The sequence below is a fragment of the Trachypithecus francoisi genome, unplaced genomic scaffold (assembly GCF_009764315.1).
Source record: "Trachypithecus francoisi isolate TF-2019V2 unplaced genomic scaffold, Tfra_2.0 Lachesis_group0, whole genome shotgun sequence".
Taxonomy (NCBI): domain Eukaryota; kingdom Metazoa; phylum Chordata; class Mammalia; order Primates; family Cercopithecidae; genus Trachypithecus; species Trachypithecus francoisi.
The window spans coordinates 140,760,488-140,779,295 of record NW_022681453.1 but is presented as its reverse complement, the minus strand read 5'-3'; the positions used below and the strand labels follow the sequence as shown (position 1 = coordinate 140,779,295).

General features: G+C 46.7%; 1 protein-coding gene and 1 long non-coding RNA gene across 7 annotated transcripts in view; one reads left to right on the top strand and one right to left on the bottom strand.

Annotated features, from left to right (window-relative positions):
- Positions 1-369: 369 nt before the first annotated feature.
- Positions 370-16,492, top strand: LOC117083975. The gene is made up of 2 exons (XR_004437273.1): positions 370-2,020; positions 11,668-16,492. It is a non-coding gene; the product is annotated as an uncharacterized LOC117083975 (long non-coding RNA).
- Positions 15,032-18,808, bottom strand: part of SNRK (SNF related kinase) — a 69,781-nt gene continuing 66,004 nt past the window's right edge. For 3 of the 6 annotated variants that reach the window (XM_033212247.1, XM_033212248.1, XM_033212243.1), the window contains one exon: positions 15,032-18,803. In XM_033212247.1, the coding sequence (XP_033068138.1) occupies positions 17,585-18,803 (1,219 nt within the window). In that variant the 3' untranslated portion in view covers positions 15,032-17,584. The remainder of the gene's footprint in view (positions 18,804-18,808) is intronic. The other 3 variants (XM_033212244.1, XM_033212245.1, XM_033212246.1) reach the window with 1 other exon arrangement.

The following is an 18,808-nucleotide window of genomic DNA, read 5'->3' as shown; positions in this document are numbered from 1 at the left end:
GAAAAGGGTCCTCCTTGCCCAGTGGTGGTGCTCACCTCCCTAGCTGTGTCCATGGACTGCCTGCATTCACAAGCACAAGCCATGTGCTGCCCACGTATACAGCCCTTCCCACCGGCACTGGCTATCCTGCTGCAGCCAAGATGCTGCAGACCCGTGAGCGCCTCCACTCGGACAGCAGCACTGGCTATCCCGCTGCAGCCAAGATGCTGCAGACCCGTGAGCGCCTCCACTCGGACAGCAGCACTGGCTATCCCGCTGCAGCCAAGATGCTGCAGACCGTGAGCGCCTCCACTCGGACAGCAGCACTGGCTATCCCGCTGCAGCCAAGATGCTGCAGACCCGTGAGCGCCTCCACTCGGACAGCAGCACTGGCTATCCCGCTGCAGCCAAGATGCTGCAGACCCGTGAGCGCCTCCACTCGGACAGCAGCAGATGCCCTGGCCCACCCGGAGAAGGAAGAGCGGGGAGGGCCGCCGTGCTTCACCTTCTGGTTGGCAGAGGCCTGTTTCCCTCAACTCAGGAGTCAGGCACCTTGATCCCTCCCCCACCTCAGAGATGGGGCAGCCTCCTCAAGCCAGCTCAAGCACCACTTGTCTTTGGAGGTCCCGACTCTCCCTCTCTGCCCCTTCATGGGTGTTTGTGTTGGTCCTGCGAGCCCATCCGGTTTTCCAGAGTGGACACGGGTCAGTGAGTTTTGCCCCTGCCCTTACATGGGATGAGCCACTCCAGGGCCTTGTTATTCAGTGGTTGTTCAGTGTTTGATGGACAATATTTAGAACAGGCTCATGTTTTGAAATGTTAGTGAGTGGCAGCCACCAATATAGGCCTGAGTCTTGAGACCCCAGGATCTTTACTCTGTTTCAGCCTGGGTACCTGTGTTTGCTGGGAAAGGAGAAAGTTGAAATGGCGCCCATGGCGCCAGCTCTTGGTGTCGCCCCATCCCTCAGAGCCCGGCTTTGGGAGTCAGTCGCATGAATGCAGTTGGTTGTGAACCAGTGGGTCCTGGATGCCCGGAACATCAAGCCACGGAATCACTTGCCGCCTGCAGGGTCGCGGAGCCAGACAGCCTCTTCCCAGCACTGTGACTGTGCCTTTCCCAGAAGCTGCCCATCTGCCCTTCCTCAGCGTCTGATTGGGCACAACTACACCGCTAAACTAAGCCTCAGCCAGTCACTGCACAGGGGAGAACGGGACCCTCCAATGAGGCCAGATCTCAGGCACAAGGCCACGGGGGAGGGTGGATGTGGAACCAATCGGGTTGTGTCAAGAGGGATATTGGCAGGAGGGGGAGGTTGTGGCGGTTTGCTAGGCTCTAGCTGGCTGGAGGTGTGGCAAGTTCCTTTCAGTATCCCCCGGGCTGTCATGGATGCCATCTAGCACGCTGCAGGTGCTCAGGGCTCAGTGGCATAGTTGGAAGTAGGGGTAGAGGAACAGCGTGTCTGCTGCTCCACATTCTGTAGCTCCCTCGTATCTAAGTTGGACTGAGGAAGACATCTAGGCTGATGCCGTCCCACTCACACCCTGGCCTCACACAACCATTCCCTGCGGTCACGGTCTCCGCCTGGAACCCTATCGGGTCCCCCCTCCCTGCAGCTCACTTCATCCCCCAGCCCTTCTGGCCACTGGCTCGCCCACTGTTCTCTTGTCGCTGGCCTCACCTCAGCCTCAGATCCAACCCCACCACACCCCCGAGAGCCTCTTGAGGTCCCCCTCTCCCCGGCAGTGCTGCCTTAGGGCTCCTAGTGACCCCACCCAAGAGAACTTACCCACTGTGACCACCCAGTTCCCCTGACACCCCTGAGGACTCCAGAGGGTGAAACCCCCTACCCCCACCCCCACCCAACGGTTCCAGCCCGCCTTCCTCCATGGCTTCCAGGAGCTAGGAGGCACCTGCTTGCGTGAACAGACGTGGACACCAGAGGTACCAGCCCCGCGCCTGGCCAAGAAAAGTGCCCAGAGGCAGAGCAGCCAAGAGTCAGGAAGCTGAGACTGCAGCGGCCCCTGAGGGACGGACGGGCAGGTAGGAAGGGCTTCGTAACCCCTGTCCAAACCCCTCATGGCTCAGAGGAGGGAGGCCCACGCCAGGGAACCACAGGAGACTGAACCCAGGTATTTGGACCCCAGGCCCAGAGCTCTCCCGGGCACCAGACAGCTTCCAAGGAGGACAGCTGGAGAGCAGCTGTGGGGCAGGGCGTGGGAAAATAACCTCGGCCACCCAGGGGAGGCCCCAGTAAGTTGAGCCTAGGCCCCGTTCTCAAGCGCAAGCCCGTTCTGCCTGCGGCCTCAGAGAAGGGTTCCCAGGGAGCCGCCCCGGCAAGTTGCTCAGACTAGCTCTACGCGCCCCGCGGCTCCTGGGGTATTTGCGCAGACGGCCATGCCGGAGCGCTCCTGCCTCACCTCAAAAGTGGCCAGGGATGCATCCCTAACCTGCCTCCCTCAAGCCATGAGATACAAGCTGCCTCCAAGTCCCACAGATTGTCACTGGGACTTGACCCCAGTTGGGGTTTGGCGGCAGGTCTAATTCACTTCACAGCCCAACTCTTCTCTCTCACACAACCAGCCCAGACCGTGTTGAGCCCTGTGCCGTGACATTCCCTAGGTGCCCTCCCCATGGGGGAGGACTATCCCACTCCACACAGGCGGCTCCTTTCACTCTCCAGGGCACTAAAGCCCCACACAGAGGCCAATAGAAACCCCAGAGCATCCCAGGGCTGCAGCCTCTGGGCAGGGGGATCAGGCGGTGGACCCCTCCCCCTCACAGTAGCCACATTGCCATACTCCCCATTAGCAGCTCAAAAACTCAGACTTGAGAACGAATCTTTATTTTAGCAGCTTCACTAGCAAATAAGCAAATGCTCATGGCCAACCAGTCCTGCAGCAAAGCTAGACAGCCAAGTGCCCTCTGGGTCACAGTTGCCTCAGCTGTCCCCATTTAATAGAGGAACCCTGAGGTTTGCAGGGTTCAAGTGATTTCTCCACAGCCCATGTCCACCCACATCTGTCCTTTGCCATCTCTGCCAAGCCCCGCTACCCCACAGCCTCTGCCCAGCACCTGAGACCTGTGTTCCCAGACTCAAACCCTACGGCTCCTGCCCTTCTTCCAGCACGAAAGTAGCAACAGGAAGGAGGAAGGCCAAAGGCCACACACTGAGGACTGAAGGGTCCAGACTGGTCCTTACTAAGTTTTAAGAACCCCATGACCCTGCAAGGACAGTGCCTGGCCAGTGCCTTGATAAACAGCCAGACAGTGTGGGCCTTGGGGAACTTCTTGCCAGTAGCTGGGTCTACAAAGCTGCCAAGCTCCAGGCCTCCCCGCATGCGCTCCACGCCCCATCCAAGGGACCTGACAGAAGAGAAGGAACCTGACAGAACCTGGAGCCTCCAGCACCTCCAGGAGCCCAACAGGACACAGCCAGGGCAGCTGTGTCCTCAGGCTTGGGAACACCCTTCTGTCCCGACCACAAGAGGGGCCACAGTCACTTGAGGGGAAGGAAGATGCTTTTCCTGGTCCTGGGAAGGGACCCAGTCAAGTAGGCACCATGGAAGCGTGTGGGGAGCCGCTCATCCCAACCCTCTAAGAGTCAAAGTTAGGAGGTCTCATGAGCTAGCCCAGGGCCCTAATCAAGACCTGAACCCAGCCTGGCTGGGGCCAGGCTCAGCAACAGGGCCTCATGTTCCTCTGAGCATTGCCACAGACCCCTGGAGAGCATTGTCTAGACCTTGTTCCATGCAGATGCCCAGTGCCACCACCCAGGCCTGAGAAGCCACATGGTGATGGTTTGGCCCAGGAATCTGTATGTTTGACAATGCCGGCATCAGATGCTGTTGCACACTGAAATCTGAGAACCATAGCAGGGTAAAGGGCCTTGCTGGTTTCTGCCCAGGAGCAGCTGATGCTAAAGGCCCCTGCAGAGCCAGCCTCCTTCCCTGCTGACTTGTCACCATGGGGGCAGGTCTGGGGTGCTTCTATGGGGCTGTCAGGGATCTAGAGCCACAAGTATCCTGGGCCTGAACAGGATCCAAGGCAGAAACGAGTAACAAGGTGCGGGACCCAAGAGACCAGCTTCCTCCCTACCTGGCGTTGGATGACTGACATCTTCCACCACCCTCTGTAAGCCTTGGAGATTCTTGGGCAATTCAGAGATGGCAGCAGTCTCCACTCAGGAGGGAGGAGACCCTTGGCTTCCTGCTGATTGGTATGTGGGGGCCTCACATGATAGAAAAGGGAGGTCTGGTGAAGTTTGTCCCCTAAATTTGTGGTACAGATCACGCTGATTGCATTTGGCTCAAGAAAGGTGGCCTCCTCACTAGATCTTAAAGTGCTGGTGAATTTCTTCAGTGAAAGGGGAAAACAGTGGCACAGAGCACATGGATTATGAGGCTCCTTCACTTGTATTATTCCCACCCACCCATTATTACCTCCTATTTTCACCTGGGAGTCCCACAGCCCAGGGGGTGGATAGATGCAGTCACCACAAGAAGTGGGGGCAGAACTTTGATAAATCCAGGCCAGCTGACCCTCTGTGGGAGAAAGGAAAACGCACCCCCAAGTTTCCCAGGGCCCAGGCCTGGGCAACCAGATGAGGTGTGAAGGGCTTCTGGCCTAATCATCAAATTAAAGTGTGCTCAGTACAAGGAAAATCACTGTATATTTCTGAAAAATTAACCAGAAGGGCAACAGTAGGGTAGACGTGGATACGTGGATATGTACCTCCCTTTACATAACTGTCTGGCTTAGAAAACAGAAACCAAAGGTGTCTCCATCCTAAGGAAGACTGAAGAGCAACTCAACGTCACCTCTACCTCCCCTTCCCAGAACACAAGGCCACAAACTGGCACCCACAGTTTGTCCTAGCAAGTGGGGTCAATAAAGACAGGGAGGGCAATAGTGTGGCACAAATGACTGCTTTCTGGGAGTTGCCCGCCCTTCTGCCACCATACTGGGGTGCCCTGCCTGGTCATGGTGCCCTTGTAAGCCGTTTGCTGCAGGAGCTGCTCTCCAGCTATAAATGGCTCTGTAGCTGCTGGCATCTGCACCACAGCAGAAGGAAGAATGCAGGTTGGAATTTGCAATAATAATCTGAATCCAGTGACATGGTAGGCCTCCACCTAAAATATGTCCAGGATTTTGCTGCAATTCTTGCACAAACACGTTGATGACATTGATTCCTAATGGACAGAAGGCATCTTGGGGACCGAGAGACACTTCTTGCCTAGTTCCAATTTCCTCTCAGACAGCTGGTCCCAGGGAATGGCCATCCAGACCAGGGAAGCTTCCTAGCACTGGAATTCTTTGGGAAATGTTGTGAGCCCAGGTCTTAGCCCCTGAATCCGAATGGTTCCTCATCATGAGGTGTAAGAAGCGGCTTCACCTAATATCATCTACACGCCTACAATCTCTTAGGACCAGATGTGTCACGGAATTTTGACTTGTTCAGGTGTTAGGTAACAAGATGCATATACATGTGTTATGCAACAGCTTGAATGTGGTATAAAGTGGACTCCTACAGTCAATTGCCTTAATAATTGCTTTCCTCAGCTCTCTGTTACCAAACGGTCAAAGGCAAAGTCGAGATAGTGCCATCTTCTCACACCTCTCCCCACCCACCTGGGCAGCCTGAGGAGTGGGCTCCAGGATCAGGTTAACAGTGCATCCCTGGCCAAGACTCTTTCCTTTTCTGAGTCTCATTGCCCCCTGCAAATGAAATGCAAACAAGAGCCTGCCCTGCCCATCCCTTTCTGTGGGGTTCCATCAGAATAACATCCACATTCTCTGGCTTCTAAGACTCTGAAGTCTGCCTTTAGAAGAGAGGTTCACACACCATGCCTCTTTTGCTCAATACTTTTTTTTTTTTTTTGAGACAGAGTCTCGCTCTGTCACCCAGGCTGGAGTGCAGTGGTACGATCTCAGCTTACTGCAAGCTCTGCCACCCAGGTTCACGCCATTCTCTTCCCTCAGCCTCCCGAGTAGCTGGGACTACAGGTGCCTGCCACCCTGCCCGGCTAAATTTTTTATATTTTTAGTAGAGATGGGGTTTCACCATGTTAGCCAGGATGGTCTCGATCTCCTGACCTCATGATCCACCTGCCTTGGCTTCCCAAAGTGCTGGGATTACAGGCATGAGCCACCATGCCCAGCCTTTTTTTTTTTTTTTTTTTTTTTTAAGACAGAGTCTTGTTCTGTCACCCAGGCTGGAGTGCAGTGGTGCAATCTCGGCTCACTGCAACCTTCGCCTCCTGGGATCAAGCGATTCTCTTGCCTCAGCCTCCCAAGTAGCTGGGATTACAGGTGCCCGCCACCACGCCCAGCTAATTTTTGTATTTTTAGTAGAGACAGGGTTTCACCATATTAGCAGGCTGGTCTCAAACTCCTGACCTCAGGTGATCTGCCCGCCTCAGTATCCCAAAGTGCTAGGATTAGAGACGTGAGCCACGTGCCCGGCCCTCCTCTGAGACTCTTCGTGGCACATAGGTCATGGGTCAGTGGACAGGCAATGAGAATTTCGGGTTGAGAGCAGCATGGGTGAGCTGGAGAGAGCTGTGGAAGGGAAGGTGTCCAGGCAGAGCCAGGGGCAGGAGCAGGGTAGCTAAGAGGAAAAGAATTCCCATTTCCAAGACCCTCCATTCCTTTCTTGAGCACCCACCTGTGTTCTAACCCCCTCTCTCCTCACACTTCCAGAGAGGCCCCCATAGGACCTACTTCTAGGTTTTTTAAAAATTCCCTTCGGCCTCAGGGGGACCTCTGGCTCCCAGGCTACAGAGCCTTTGTGAGAATTCTCAGGCTTACCTGCTGGTGTCCCACTCTCTGGCCCTCCACTCCCCACCCCCACATTTGAGTGGTCCCTGGGCTTCTGTCTCAGGCCTTTGCTGCCTTCTCTGGGCCTAAGCTCTCACCAAAGTCTCCTATTCTCAGGGGTGAGAGCATTTCCTCAATACTTGCAGAGCACAGATCTACAAAGGGATCCCTCGGTCAGATGCAGAATCCACAGTGTAAAATGAAAATGCAATGCCCTTTTTCAAACATTCTTGAGAATTTTATCTTAGGCTGGGTGCAGTGGCTCACACCTGTAATTACAGCATTTTCGGAGGCTGAGGCAGGTGTATCACCTGAGGTCAGGAGTTCGATACCAGCCTGGGCAACACAGTGAAACCCTGTCTCTACTAAAAATACAAAAATTAGCCGGGTGTGGTGGCGCATGCCTGTAGTCCCAGCTACTCAGGAGACCGAGGTGGGAGAATCACTTGAGCCCAGGAGGTGGAGATTGCAGTGAGCTGAGATCGTGCCACCATATTCCAGCCTGGCAGAGTGAGACTCTGTCTCAAAAAATTATTTTATTTTTTAACTTTTAAGTTCAGAGGTACAATGTGCAGGTTTGTCATATAGGTAAACTGTGTCATGGAGGTTTGTTGTACAATTATTTCATCACCCAGGTATTAAGCCTAGTATCTATTATTTTTCCTGTCCTCTCCTTCATCCCACCCTTCACTTTCAGGTAGGCCTCAGTGTGTGTTGTTCCCCTCTATGTGTCCATGTGTTCTCATCATTTAGCTACCACTTGTAAGTGAGAACATGTGGTGTTTGGTTTTCTGTTCCTGTGTTAGTTTGCTAAGGATAACAGCCTCCAGCTCTATGCATATTGCAGCAAAAAAACAAGATCTGGTTCTTTTTTTTTATTGCTGTGTAGTATTCCACAGTGTATATGTACCACATTTTCTTTATCCAGTCTATCATTGATGGGCATTTAGGTTGATTCCATATCTTTGCTATTGTGAATAGTGCTACAGTGAACATAAATGTGCGTGTCTCTTTATGATAGAACGATTTATTATCCTTTGGATATATATCAAAGGTATATACCCCTTGGTATGTTAATAGTTCTGTTTTTAGCTCTTTGAGGAATTGTACTTTCCACAATGGCTGAAATAATTTACACTTCCACCCACAATGTTATATAAGAGTTTATTTTTCTCCACAACCTCACCAGCGTCTGTTTTGACTTTTTAATAATAGCCATTCAGACATTCAGACTGGTGTGAGATGGTATCTCATTATGGTTTTGATTTGAATTTCTCTAATAGTCAGTAATGTTGAGCTTTTCTTCATATGCTTGTTGGCCACATGTATGTCTTCTTTTGAGACGTGTCTGTTCATGTCCTTTGCCCACATTTTAATGGGGTTGTTTTCTTCTTATAAATTTAAGTTCCTTATAGATGCTGGATATTAGACCTTTGTCAGATGCATAGTTTGTAAAAATTTTCTCCCATTCTGTAGGTTGTCTGTTTACTCTGTTGACAGCTTCTTCTGCTGTGCAGAAGCTCGTTAGTTTTATTAGATCCCATTTGTCCATTTTTGTTTTTGCTGCAATTGCTTTCAGCATTTTTGTCATGGAATCTTTGCCCATTCCTGTGTCCAGAATGGTATTGCCTATGTTGTCTTCTGGGGTTTTTATAGTTTTGGGTTTTACATTTAAGTCTCTGACCTGTCTTGAGTTGATTTTTTGTATATGGTGTAAGGAAGGGGTCCAGTTTCAGCTTGCATCTGGCTAACCAGTTATCCCAGTACCATTTATTGAATAGGGAGTCTGTTCCCATTGCTTGTTTTTGTCAGCTTTGTCAAAGATCAGATGGTTGTAGGTGTGCAGACTCATTTCTTAGCTCTCTATTCGGTTCCACTGGTCTGTGTGTCTGTTTTTATACCAGTACCATGCTGTTTTGGTTACTGTGGCCCTGTAATATAGTTTGAAATCAGGTAGCATGATGCCTCCAGCATTGTTCTTTTTGCTTAGAATTGCCTTGGCTATTCAGGGTCTTTTTTGGTTCCATGTGAATTTTGAAATAGTTTTTTCTAGTTCTGTGAAGAAGGTCATTGGTATTTTGATAGGAATAGCATTGAACCTGTAAATTGCATTGGACAGTATGGCTATTTTAATGATATTGATTCTTCCTATCTATGAGCATGGAATGTTTTTCCACTTGTTGGTGTTATCTCAGATTTCTTTGAGCAGTGTTTCTTGTTTTTGTTTTTCAGAAGGAGTCTCACTCTGTCGCCCAGGCTGGAGTGCAGTAGTGCGATCTCGGCTCACTGCAACCTCTGAACAGTATTTTGTAGTTCTCATTGTAGAGATCTTTCACCTTCCTGGTCAGCTGTATTCCTAGATATTTTACTCTTTTGTGAAAATTGTGAATGGGATTGCCTTCCTGATTCGGCTCTTGACTTGACTATTGTTGATGTATAGGAATGCTAGTGATTTTTGTACATTGATTTTATTTCCTGAGACTGCCGAAGTTGTTTATCAGCTGAAGGAGCTTTTGGGCTGAGACTATGGGGTTTTCTAGATATGGAATCATGTGTCTGCAAACAGGGATAGTTTGACTTCTTCTCTTCTTATTTGGATGCCCTTTCTTTCTTTCTCTTGACAGGACTTGCCCTGGCCAGGACCTCTAATGCTGTGTTGAATATGAGTGGTGAGAGAGGACATCCTTGTCTTGTGCCAGTTTTCAAGGGAAATGCTCCAGTTTTTGTCCATTCAGTATGACATGGCTATGGGTTGGTCATAGATGGCTCTTATTATTATTATCATTATTTTTCAGATAGAGTCTCACTCTGTTGCCCAGGCTGGAGTGCAGTGGCACGATTTCCACTCACTGCAGCCTCCGCCTCCCAGGTTCAAGCAATTCTCCTGCCTCAGCCTCCCAGGTAGCTGGGGCTACAGCCACCAAATCCAGCTAATTTTTGTATTTTTAGTAGAGACGGGGTTTCACCATGTTGGCCAGGCTGGTCTTGAACTCCGTACCTCATGATCCACCAGCCACGGCCTCCCAAAGTGCTGAGATTACAGGAGTGAGCCACCATGCCCAGCCAGATGACTCTTATTGTTTTGAGGTATGTTCCTTCAATACCTAGTTTATTGAGAGTTGAACATGAAAGGGTGTTGAATTTTGTTGAAAGCCTTTTCTGCATCTGTTGAGATAATCATGTGGTCTCTGTCGTTATTTCTGCTTATGTGATGAGTCACATTTATTGAGTCGCATATGTTGAACCAACCTTGAGTTCTGGGGATGAAGCCTACTTGATCATGGTGGATAAGCTTTTTGATGTGCTGCTGAATTTGGCTTGCCAGCATTTTGTTGAGGATTTTTGCATCAATGTTCATCAGGGATATTGGCCTGAAGTTTTCTGGTGTCTCTGCTAGGTTTTGGTATCAGGATGATGTTGGCCTCAAAGAATGAGTTAGGAAGGAGTCCTTCCTCCTCAATTTTTTAGAGTAGTTTTAGTAAGAATGGTGCCAGCTCATCTTTGTACATCTGGTAGAATTTGGCTGTGAATCTGTCTGGTCCTGAGCTTTTTGGGGGTGGTAGGCTAATACTGATTCAATTTCAGAGCTCATTATTGGTCTGTTCAAGGATTCAGTTTTTTCCTGGTTCAGTCTTGGGAGGGTGTATGTATTCAGAAATTTATCAATTTCTTCTAGATTTTCTAGTTTGTGTGCATAGAGCTGTTCATAATATTCTCTGACGGTTATCTGCATTTCAGCAGGGTCAGTGGTAATATCCTCTTTGTTGTTTGTTTCTGATTATGTTTATTTGGATCATCTCTCTTTTGCTCTTTATTAGTCTAGCTAGCAGTCTATTTTATTAATGTTTTCAAAGAAACAACTCCTGGATTCGATCTTTTGAATGGTTTTTTGTGTCTCAATCTCCTTCAGTTCAGCTCTGATTTTGGTTATTTCTTGTCTTCTGGTAGCTTTCTTAATTTCAGCCTAAATTTCATTATTTACCCAAAAGTCATTCAGGAGCAGGTTATTTAATTTCCATGTAATTGTATGGTTCTGAGCAATTTTCTTAATTTCTAATTTTATTGCACCATGGTCCAAGAGAGTCACTGGTATTTCACTTCTTCTGCATTTGCTGATGATTGTTTTATGTCCAATTGTGTGATCAATGTTAAGAGTATGTGCCATGTGGCAATGAATTTTAAAACAACAGCAGAGTGTCGAACTTAATGTGGGACTCTTCTAAGTGTGGTGCCCCCAAATGAGTATACAGGTCACATATACACATGAAGCCAGCTCTGCCAGCCAGACATTGACTCAGTCTTGTTTCCACCTTCATGCTGGTCTTCCTGTTAGTCTGTTTCTACCAGTGCCCCCACCCCAACCCTCACTCTTTTCATCTTCTAATCCAGAAACCTTGGAGTCCTTGTAAAAGGATAAAGGTATCAAGAAGCAAAATGAATTCTGTCTCAGCAATGTCCACTGCTACCTCCTGTGGCTCACACAGGGACCTCCAGATGATTGGAACCCTGCTCACACTCTTCAATTCTCCACTGTCTGCATTCTTCCTCCCTGCTTCGCCCTTCTTTGAATTCCCTGACCCTGATAGCGGTGCTGTGCAGACGCATCACCACCTCTGATCCATCAACTTGTGCTAATTTAAATCACCATTTTCTTCTCCAATGAACTGGCAAGAACCACCATTCATTTTTTTCTCTTCTGACTTCCCAATCTGTAACGCCTTGCTCAGAGTGAGGTGTCCAGCAAGTGCTTAGTCCTGGATCCAGGGGTCCTGAAAAATACGACTCTCTCCCTAGTAGTCACAATGTCGTTAGGCCCTACTAGCTCAAAAAGGGCTACATCCTATTTCCCCTTCTCGTCTGTCTCTCTCCAGATCCCAGAAGTCTGAGAAACCTCTTCCTTGCTGAGCAGCTGTAGGGGGCAGAAGGGCCATGGATTAATAGCCACTTGAAGTCTGACGTGTCCTGTGTTTGGCCTCTTCAAGAACTAGCAAGGAGGTTATTGCAGCCAGAGCTGAATGAGCAAGTTGAGAGAAGCAGATGTGGTAACTGGGGCAGAGGACAGACGAGGGCCTTGTGGGCCACCACACAGGATTAGACTTTCAAATCTGAGATGGGAAGCCACGGAAGGATTCGGAGCAGGGGAGTGACCCACTATTTAGACTGCTGTTTCTGGCCATGATGGAATTAGAGGAAGTTGATTGACCCATTGCTTTAAACAACTAAGAAACCAAACAAAATATATGGAGCAATAGTTTCCAGACATTGAGCAACACCCCTGAGAGAAGGGAGGCAAATGAGGTGAGCCTTGTGAGTTGAATGCCCCAGCTGACTGCCCAAAGGCAGTTGCCAGAACACAGAGAGGGAGAGCCCAAATAGTCTGGTTGAGTTGAGCAAGTAGTTTGAAGTTCAAGATCAATGTGCAGGGCAGAGAGGAGGGAGTTGCACAGATAGTGAGCAAGCTCCAAAAGAAAATCTGTGGTCTTTGGTTGAGTACTGATCAGTACTTATGAGAAAACTACCCGAAGCTGGAGAAAGAACCACTGGAAAGCAGTAGGCTGAACAATGCTCAGAACTTACCCAAGGCTGCGAATAGTTCATGTTCCTACCAGCCAGAAGAGAAAAATCTCAAGAGTCCCTAGAGAGGTACTGCCTCAGTAGTGGGTCAAATTAGCCCTATACTGAAGACTGCTCAGGATCTACCCTAACAGTTTAAAAGCGAGACATGAATGATCCAATTATTTTAAATAACTGCATTCCAAAATGAAATACAACACTTCATATACGAATACAAAAAATTCCAGCACTCAACAATGTAAAATTCAGTGTCCAGCTGTGCAATAAAAATAAATCAATTTTTATACCCAATGATATCTTTAAGGAAAAATAATTTTTCAGACAAGCAAAAGCTGACAGAATGTAATGCCAGCAGATTTGCATTATATGAAATGTTAAAGAATGTTCTACAGACAGAAGGAAAACCAAAGTGTGGATCTACACAAAGAAATGAAGAGTGCTGCAAATGACAAATATGTAGCTAAAATACTCCCCCCACCCATGTTTAATCCCTTAAAAACTAGTTAAAACAGTATTTATATATACAAAAATAAAATGTATGACAACAGTAGTATAAAGAACAGGAAGAGGAAAGTAGAGGCATACAGTTGCAAGGTTTTTATACTCTACATGAAGTGATATATTAAGATAGACTGTGATATAATAAAACACATGTATTGCAAATCTTATAGCATCTACTGAGAAACAAGAGGTACAGCCAATAAGCCAATAATGGAGATAAAATGGAGAAACAAAAGGTGCTCAGTTAAACCAAAACAAGGTAGTAAAAGAGGGAAAAAGAACAGACGAGACAAATGGAAAACTAGGTAGGTTTAAACTCAACCATATTGACAATTACACTAAATGTAATACATCTAAACCCTCAATAAAAGACATTTGCTGATGGGATGAAAAAGCAAGCTCTAACTATATGATATCTACAAAAAACAAACCTTAAACATAAACACACAATAGGTTAACAGTTCTAAAGAATGGAAAAAGATATATTCTCATAAGTCAAAAGAAAGCTGGAGTGACTGTATCACTATCACACAAAGTAGATTTCAGAACAAATAATTTACCAGGCATAAAGAGGGAACATTTCATGAGGAAAGGGATCAATCCACTGATATGACGTAACAATCTTAAATGTATATGTACCAAACAACAGAGCTTCAAATTTTCTAAACTACCACTGCTAGAACTAAAAGGAGAAACAGACAAATCCACAACTATAGTTGGAGATTTCAACACTCCTCTCTCAATAATTGACACAGAAAATCAGTAAGAATATAGAAAACTTGAACATTATCAACCAACCTGAACGAACTGACATGTGTAGAACACCCAACCAATAGCACTTTCCAAGTACTCAGGAAACATTCACCAAGGTAGGTCATATGCTGAGCCATAAAACAAGTTTCAAAAGATTTAAACTGTACAAAGCATGCACTGATAAAAATGGAATTAAACCAAAAATCATAGAAACGTATGTGGGAAGACCCCAAATATTTGGAAACTAAATACCTTTCAAAACATGGTATGTTTTAGCCTTTAAAATTATCTCTCATACTGCTAAGTGGAAAATAAACGAGAAAGACAAGGGCAAAAGCAGGGAAACCCTTTAAGAGGCATTTACAGTTGAGTGCCATGGACTAGAGTGGTAGTGGTGGCGGCAACGAGAAGTCGTCAACTTTGAAAGGCAAGTAACATTTGCTCATAGACTGAATGTTGGGATGAAAAAGTAGATGACACCAAGATTTTCCGCTTGTATGAAACTATTGAAGGCTAGGAGTTGCTATTTATTAAGATGGGTGCACTAGTAAAAGGATTTGAGGGGAAAGATTAGTAGTTTTGAACTTGTAAAAATTGAGATGCTGTAGACACACAGATACATCCAAGTAGAAAAGTCAAATAGGTAGTTGAAATTCAGTGTTCCCAGGCTATGTGGGCTAAATATAATTTGGGCTTCTATCAGCATATAGATACTAGACTAAATGAGATGAGGAGTCACTGCAGATAGAGCAGGGGTCCAGAATTGAACCTTGGGACATTCCAAATTTAAGAGGTTGGAAGAATGAGGAAGTACCACTGGACTTGAAGAGCAGCAAGGCAGAAGTGAGATACTGAGAGATGGGAAGTTCATAAGGAAGAGAGTGAGCAATTTATCAGATTCTAACATAGGATTGAAAATGGATCACAGGAAGTGGTTGCATGAGGCTGGAGTAAGGTGAGTTGCGGACAAAGGTAAAGTATGCCAAAGGGCACAAGATTTCTTTTTGCGGGGGTTGGAGTGGGGGTGGGGTGAAAGTCGATTATGGTAATGGTTGTGAGAATTGAGTAAGAGTAGCTGACCTTGGAATCACAGTAACAGGAGGCATGTGTATGAAGGAAGGGAGGAAGGCAGAGGTGAGAACTTGTGGCAGTTCCCATTGCCTCCCTTTATTCAGTTAGGCAGCATGGTGACCAGCAGAGTGAGGAAAGGAGATGAAATAGAGAAAGTATACTTAATGGGCACCCTGGCCCCACCTCTTATTTGTGGCCATGAGTTTAAACATAGTAATGACTGTACTTTTTCAGCCACATCTGGTGGTGCGGGCACAGGGCATGGAGGAGGCTGGGTCTAACTGAGGTGGGATCACACAAAGCTGCACTCATGAGAAGCAATACAACACGACACAGTTTATATTGCTGAACACCAATATGTCACTTTATTATTTGGATTTTTTCCCATTTGTCACATACCTGTCAATGTTTACACAATGAGGGAAATCAACTAGCATTGGAAGCAACTGACCAAATCAGTTGATAATTCTGTACCCTCTTAACACACATCAATTTTCACTTGGTAGGGATTATCTTTAATTCGGTCTCACAGCTATTCTTAAAATTGGTGTCAAGATTGTCACATCCTTAAATACAGACAGAATTGCCAGAAGTACATAATTATATATATACACACATACAGAAAAATACAAGACTGTTTTTCCACAATATTTAATTTATACACTACTGTAACTCTATGCAACTTTTGAAGACGGGTTAAGGGGTACAAGTAACTGTTTAGAGCAAGTAAGTAGTTTGGTCCAATATTATCTTAATGTAATGGTTTTTCGCTCCCTCCCTTTTATGTGATGACATACTATGACATACAACACATGCACAATCATTCACTTATAAACAAAGGAGTAAGACACCACTCAGACTGACATTTGTACACCCCGAGGGTCAACCAAACAACTAATAAGGCTATAATACAGCTATGCAGCATAAATGGTCAACACTGCTGATCCTAAAGTGAGCACCATATATACATCTGAATATAAAAAACCATTGAAACCAAACACATATGGGTTAAAAGGTGCCATTCCAAGGCTATACATAATCACAGGAAAAAGTATTTACACTGCTTGGAAAACAGCTGCAACAAAGAGTTTATTGCCAATGCCCTTTATAAACTTCTCTCCTACGTTTAATACAGATGTTACGCTCACTATCTATGTGAACCACACATCTTATTTCTGGCCCTTTATAAGATCCCTGCTCAAGAATTTCAAGCAAATATGTTCTATGGCTTCACCCACACATCTATTCTCATAGCTTTCAAATTATAAATACCACAATGAACTAGAGCTGTAGCTTAAAACATATCTAGCCTAGGTCTAGAAAGTAAAATAAGTATTTTAAGTATCATTTTTACTTAGTTTAGTAAGTATACTGTGAAATTCAGAGTTCTGAGTAAAATATATTTATCCTAAAGTAGCAGAGTCAGTGTGTACTTGAAGAAACAGTGACCACAGCAATGCAGTTCTTTGGTGATCCGCCCACTCTCCGAATTACAGGACCAGATGCATCTTAGTCCGTCACCTCAGAGACATGATGTGGGGCTGAAGAGTGGGGAAGGGCCCTGGGTCCCAGCCACATTCTATCACCAATGTTGCTAAGCACTGCTTTTAAGACTCCCAGGGCACTGCATGAAAAAACAGCAACTGGCCCCTTCCATAATTAGCAATTTGCAATATACAGTGTCCTACAAGATAAAATGCCACAACAGATGATTCTCTGGTCAAAAGCAATCTTTGTAAAGCAAGAGTTCTTTGATTATTGTTTTGGCAGGAAAAGGCAAAGTGAAAAACAATTCCAGAAAAAAAAGTTACAAAGCAGGCTTTGTGCATTTTTGTTTGCTGTATGTGTGAATTTTACCCTTTTATGTCTATTTTTCATTCAGAGCTAGCTGAGCCAAATAATATAACTGAATGAAAATAACAAGAGATAAGCTAACTACCAAACTCCTAAAAACCAAATCCCAGTAGGTTTTAATTCATAGGGTTTTAACTTTGCCAACATTTGTGTGCACCTTCTGTACTAGGCCCTATAGTTCTATCTACATGGAAATCCTGCAGTGTGCCCTACAGGAAGGAATTTACACAGAGCATCTTTTTGTTCTGTTAGACAGACATACACTCTCTAAGTAGAGTTAAGACATCATCACTTCATCACATTACAAAATAAGATTGTCTGCTTGTAATTTATCACTACAGGGGAAGCTGCCTTATAAATCTAAGTACTTTATCTCACCTATTACAAAAACAAGGAAATCTTTTTCAGTTAAATTTTAAGAGCCCAAACTTTGTTTTTACACTATAGCTTAAGACAAACAGGTGTGGGTATGTTCAAATTGTTGTTTTAAGGTTCTCAGTGCAGACACTCACTGTCCTCTGCTCTGCACAGACCACGGACGGCTGGGCGGCACAAGGTCGCTAGCTGGCTCCAGGCCTGTGGGCATCACAACATTATTGCTTTGGTTCTGTCTCAGACACCAGAGAGCATGTCTCAGAGCCCAGAGTTTCCACATCACAGAAGGTCAGGACAGGAATTCAGATTTTTCACAAAGAAAAGCATTTTTTCTCTAAGTTAAGTGCAGAACATCAAATTTCTAAGTGCTCCATTTATAAGAGGTTCCAGATATACATCTTAATTTAATCCTGATCATCCACATTAAAATTATGAATGTAAAAATTACGTAATAGGCTTTTCGGCTGGAAAAGAAAAGAAGTGTCTAGCAGCATGCACAAAGACCATGCATTGTCACATCATCAGGCGAACAAATGGAAAGGTAATAAATAATTGCTCCTAACGCCCACTTTAAAATAGTAAAACCAAATGGGAACAGTGAAGTGAGCCGGTCTTCACTGCTCTGAGCAGGAAGCTGCTAGTGGCCAGATGGGGCCACAGTCAGATGACGTGGCAACAGCTGGCTGGACTGGATGCACACAGCAGCCCCTCCTTAGGGTTCCGCTGGATGTTCACAGAGATGGTCTTTTCGCACAGAGGTAGCTGCAGCACATTATTTTTCAGGTTCTTGCTCTTTATCCGTTCCAATTCAGTGGTGGTATCTGCCATGTGGTCAGAGAAAAACTTTATGCTGCCCACTGCAGGGGCCTGCCCTGCATTCCCTGTGGAGCTGATGCACATTTTCCACGTAGATTTCTCTTGGACTTTCACACTGGAAAACGACAAGCCATTCTGTGGATCAATAATGTACTTGGTGCTCCCATGAAGCTGGGAACCGAGGCAGAGGCTCATGAGTTTGAGGCTCTCAACGAGCTCCCCAGCACTGCGAGAGGCCAGCTGCATGGAGCTGCTGGGGCCGGCACAGCGGCGTGTGGTACCCGATGTATTGGTGGGGTTGCCACCTGAGCCACTGGAGGGGCTGCCTCCACCAGCATTGTTCTCGCTGGGGCTGGCCTTGTCCGCCCCTCCACTGGCATTGCTCGGCTTGCTCTGGCCCCCGCCATCCCCCTCACTGCCAGGGGGCCCCTCACTGCTATCCCGGCGGTGCCAGGAGTAGGTGAACCCACTATCTTTATCGAGCCGCCGCCGGCTTTCAGAATCGTCATCACTGGTCTCCGAACTACTGCAGCTGGAGCCCCGGCCCTGACTTTTCCTCCGGTGGTAGCGTTTGTGAACTGTACCTGGAGAAGCTATGTTCATCTTTAATCTGCTCAACTTGGGAGGCAGATTCTCATCCATGTCAAACTCATCATCAGATTCCCCTTCCTCAAAGATCTGGTTGAGGACGGGCGCGCTCTTCCTGGATGTCAGGCGGTTGGTCACAGATGGCTTCCGGCGCAAAACCACTTGTGTTGAGAGGGACATGGGTTTCTTGTCCTCCTCATCTTCCTCTTCATCTTCTTCCACCCTGAACAGACACTTCCGCCCACTGGCTGTGGGTTTTAAGCTTGCGGGTGGCACCGTAGACAGTGCTGGTCCAGCCAACTCGGGGAGGTCATCTTTCTTAGCTGAGTCACACAGGCCTTTGCTCCTGTGGCCATTGAGGACACTGTCAGCAGCCCGAGCAGGAGACTGAGGGACAGTCGTGTGGGACAAAGGAGTGGCCGTGAGGTCATCCTCAAGGTCCTGGGGCACATCAATTTTGGTTGGCCATGACTGCCTATG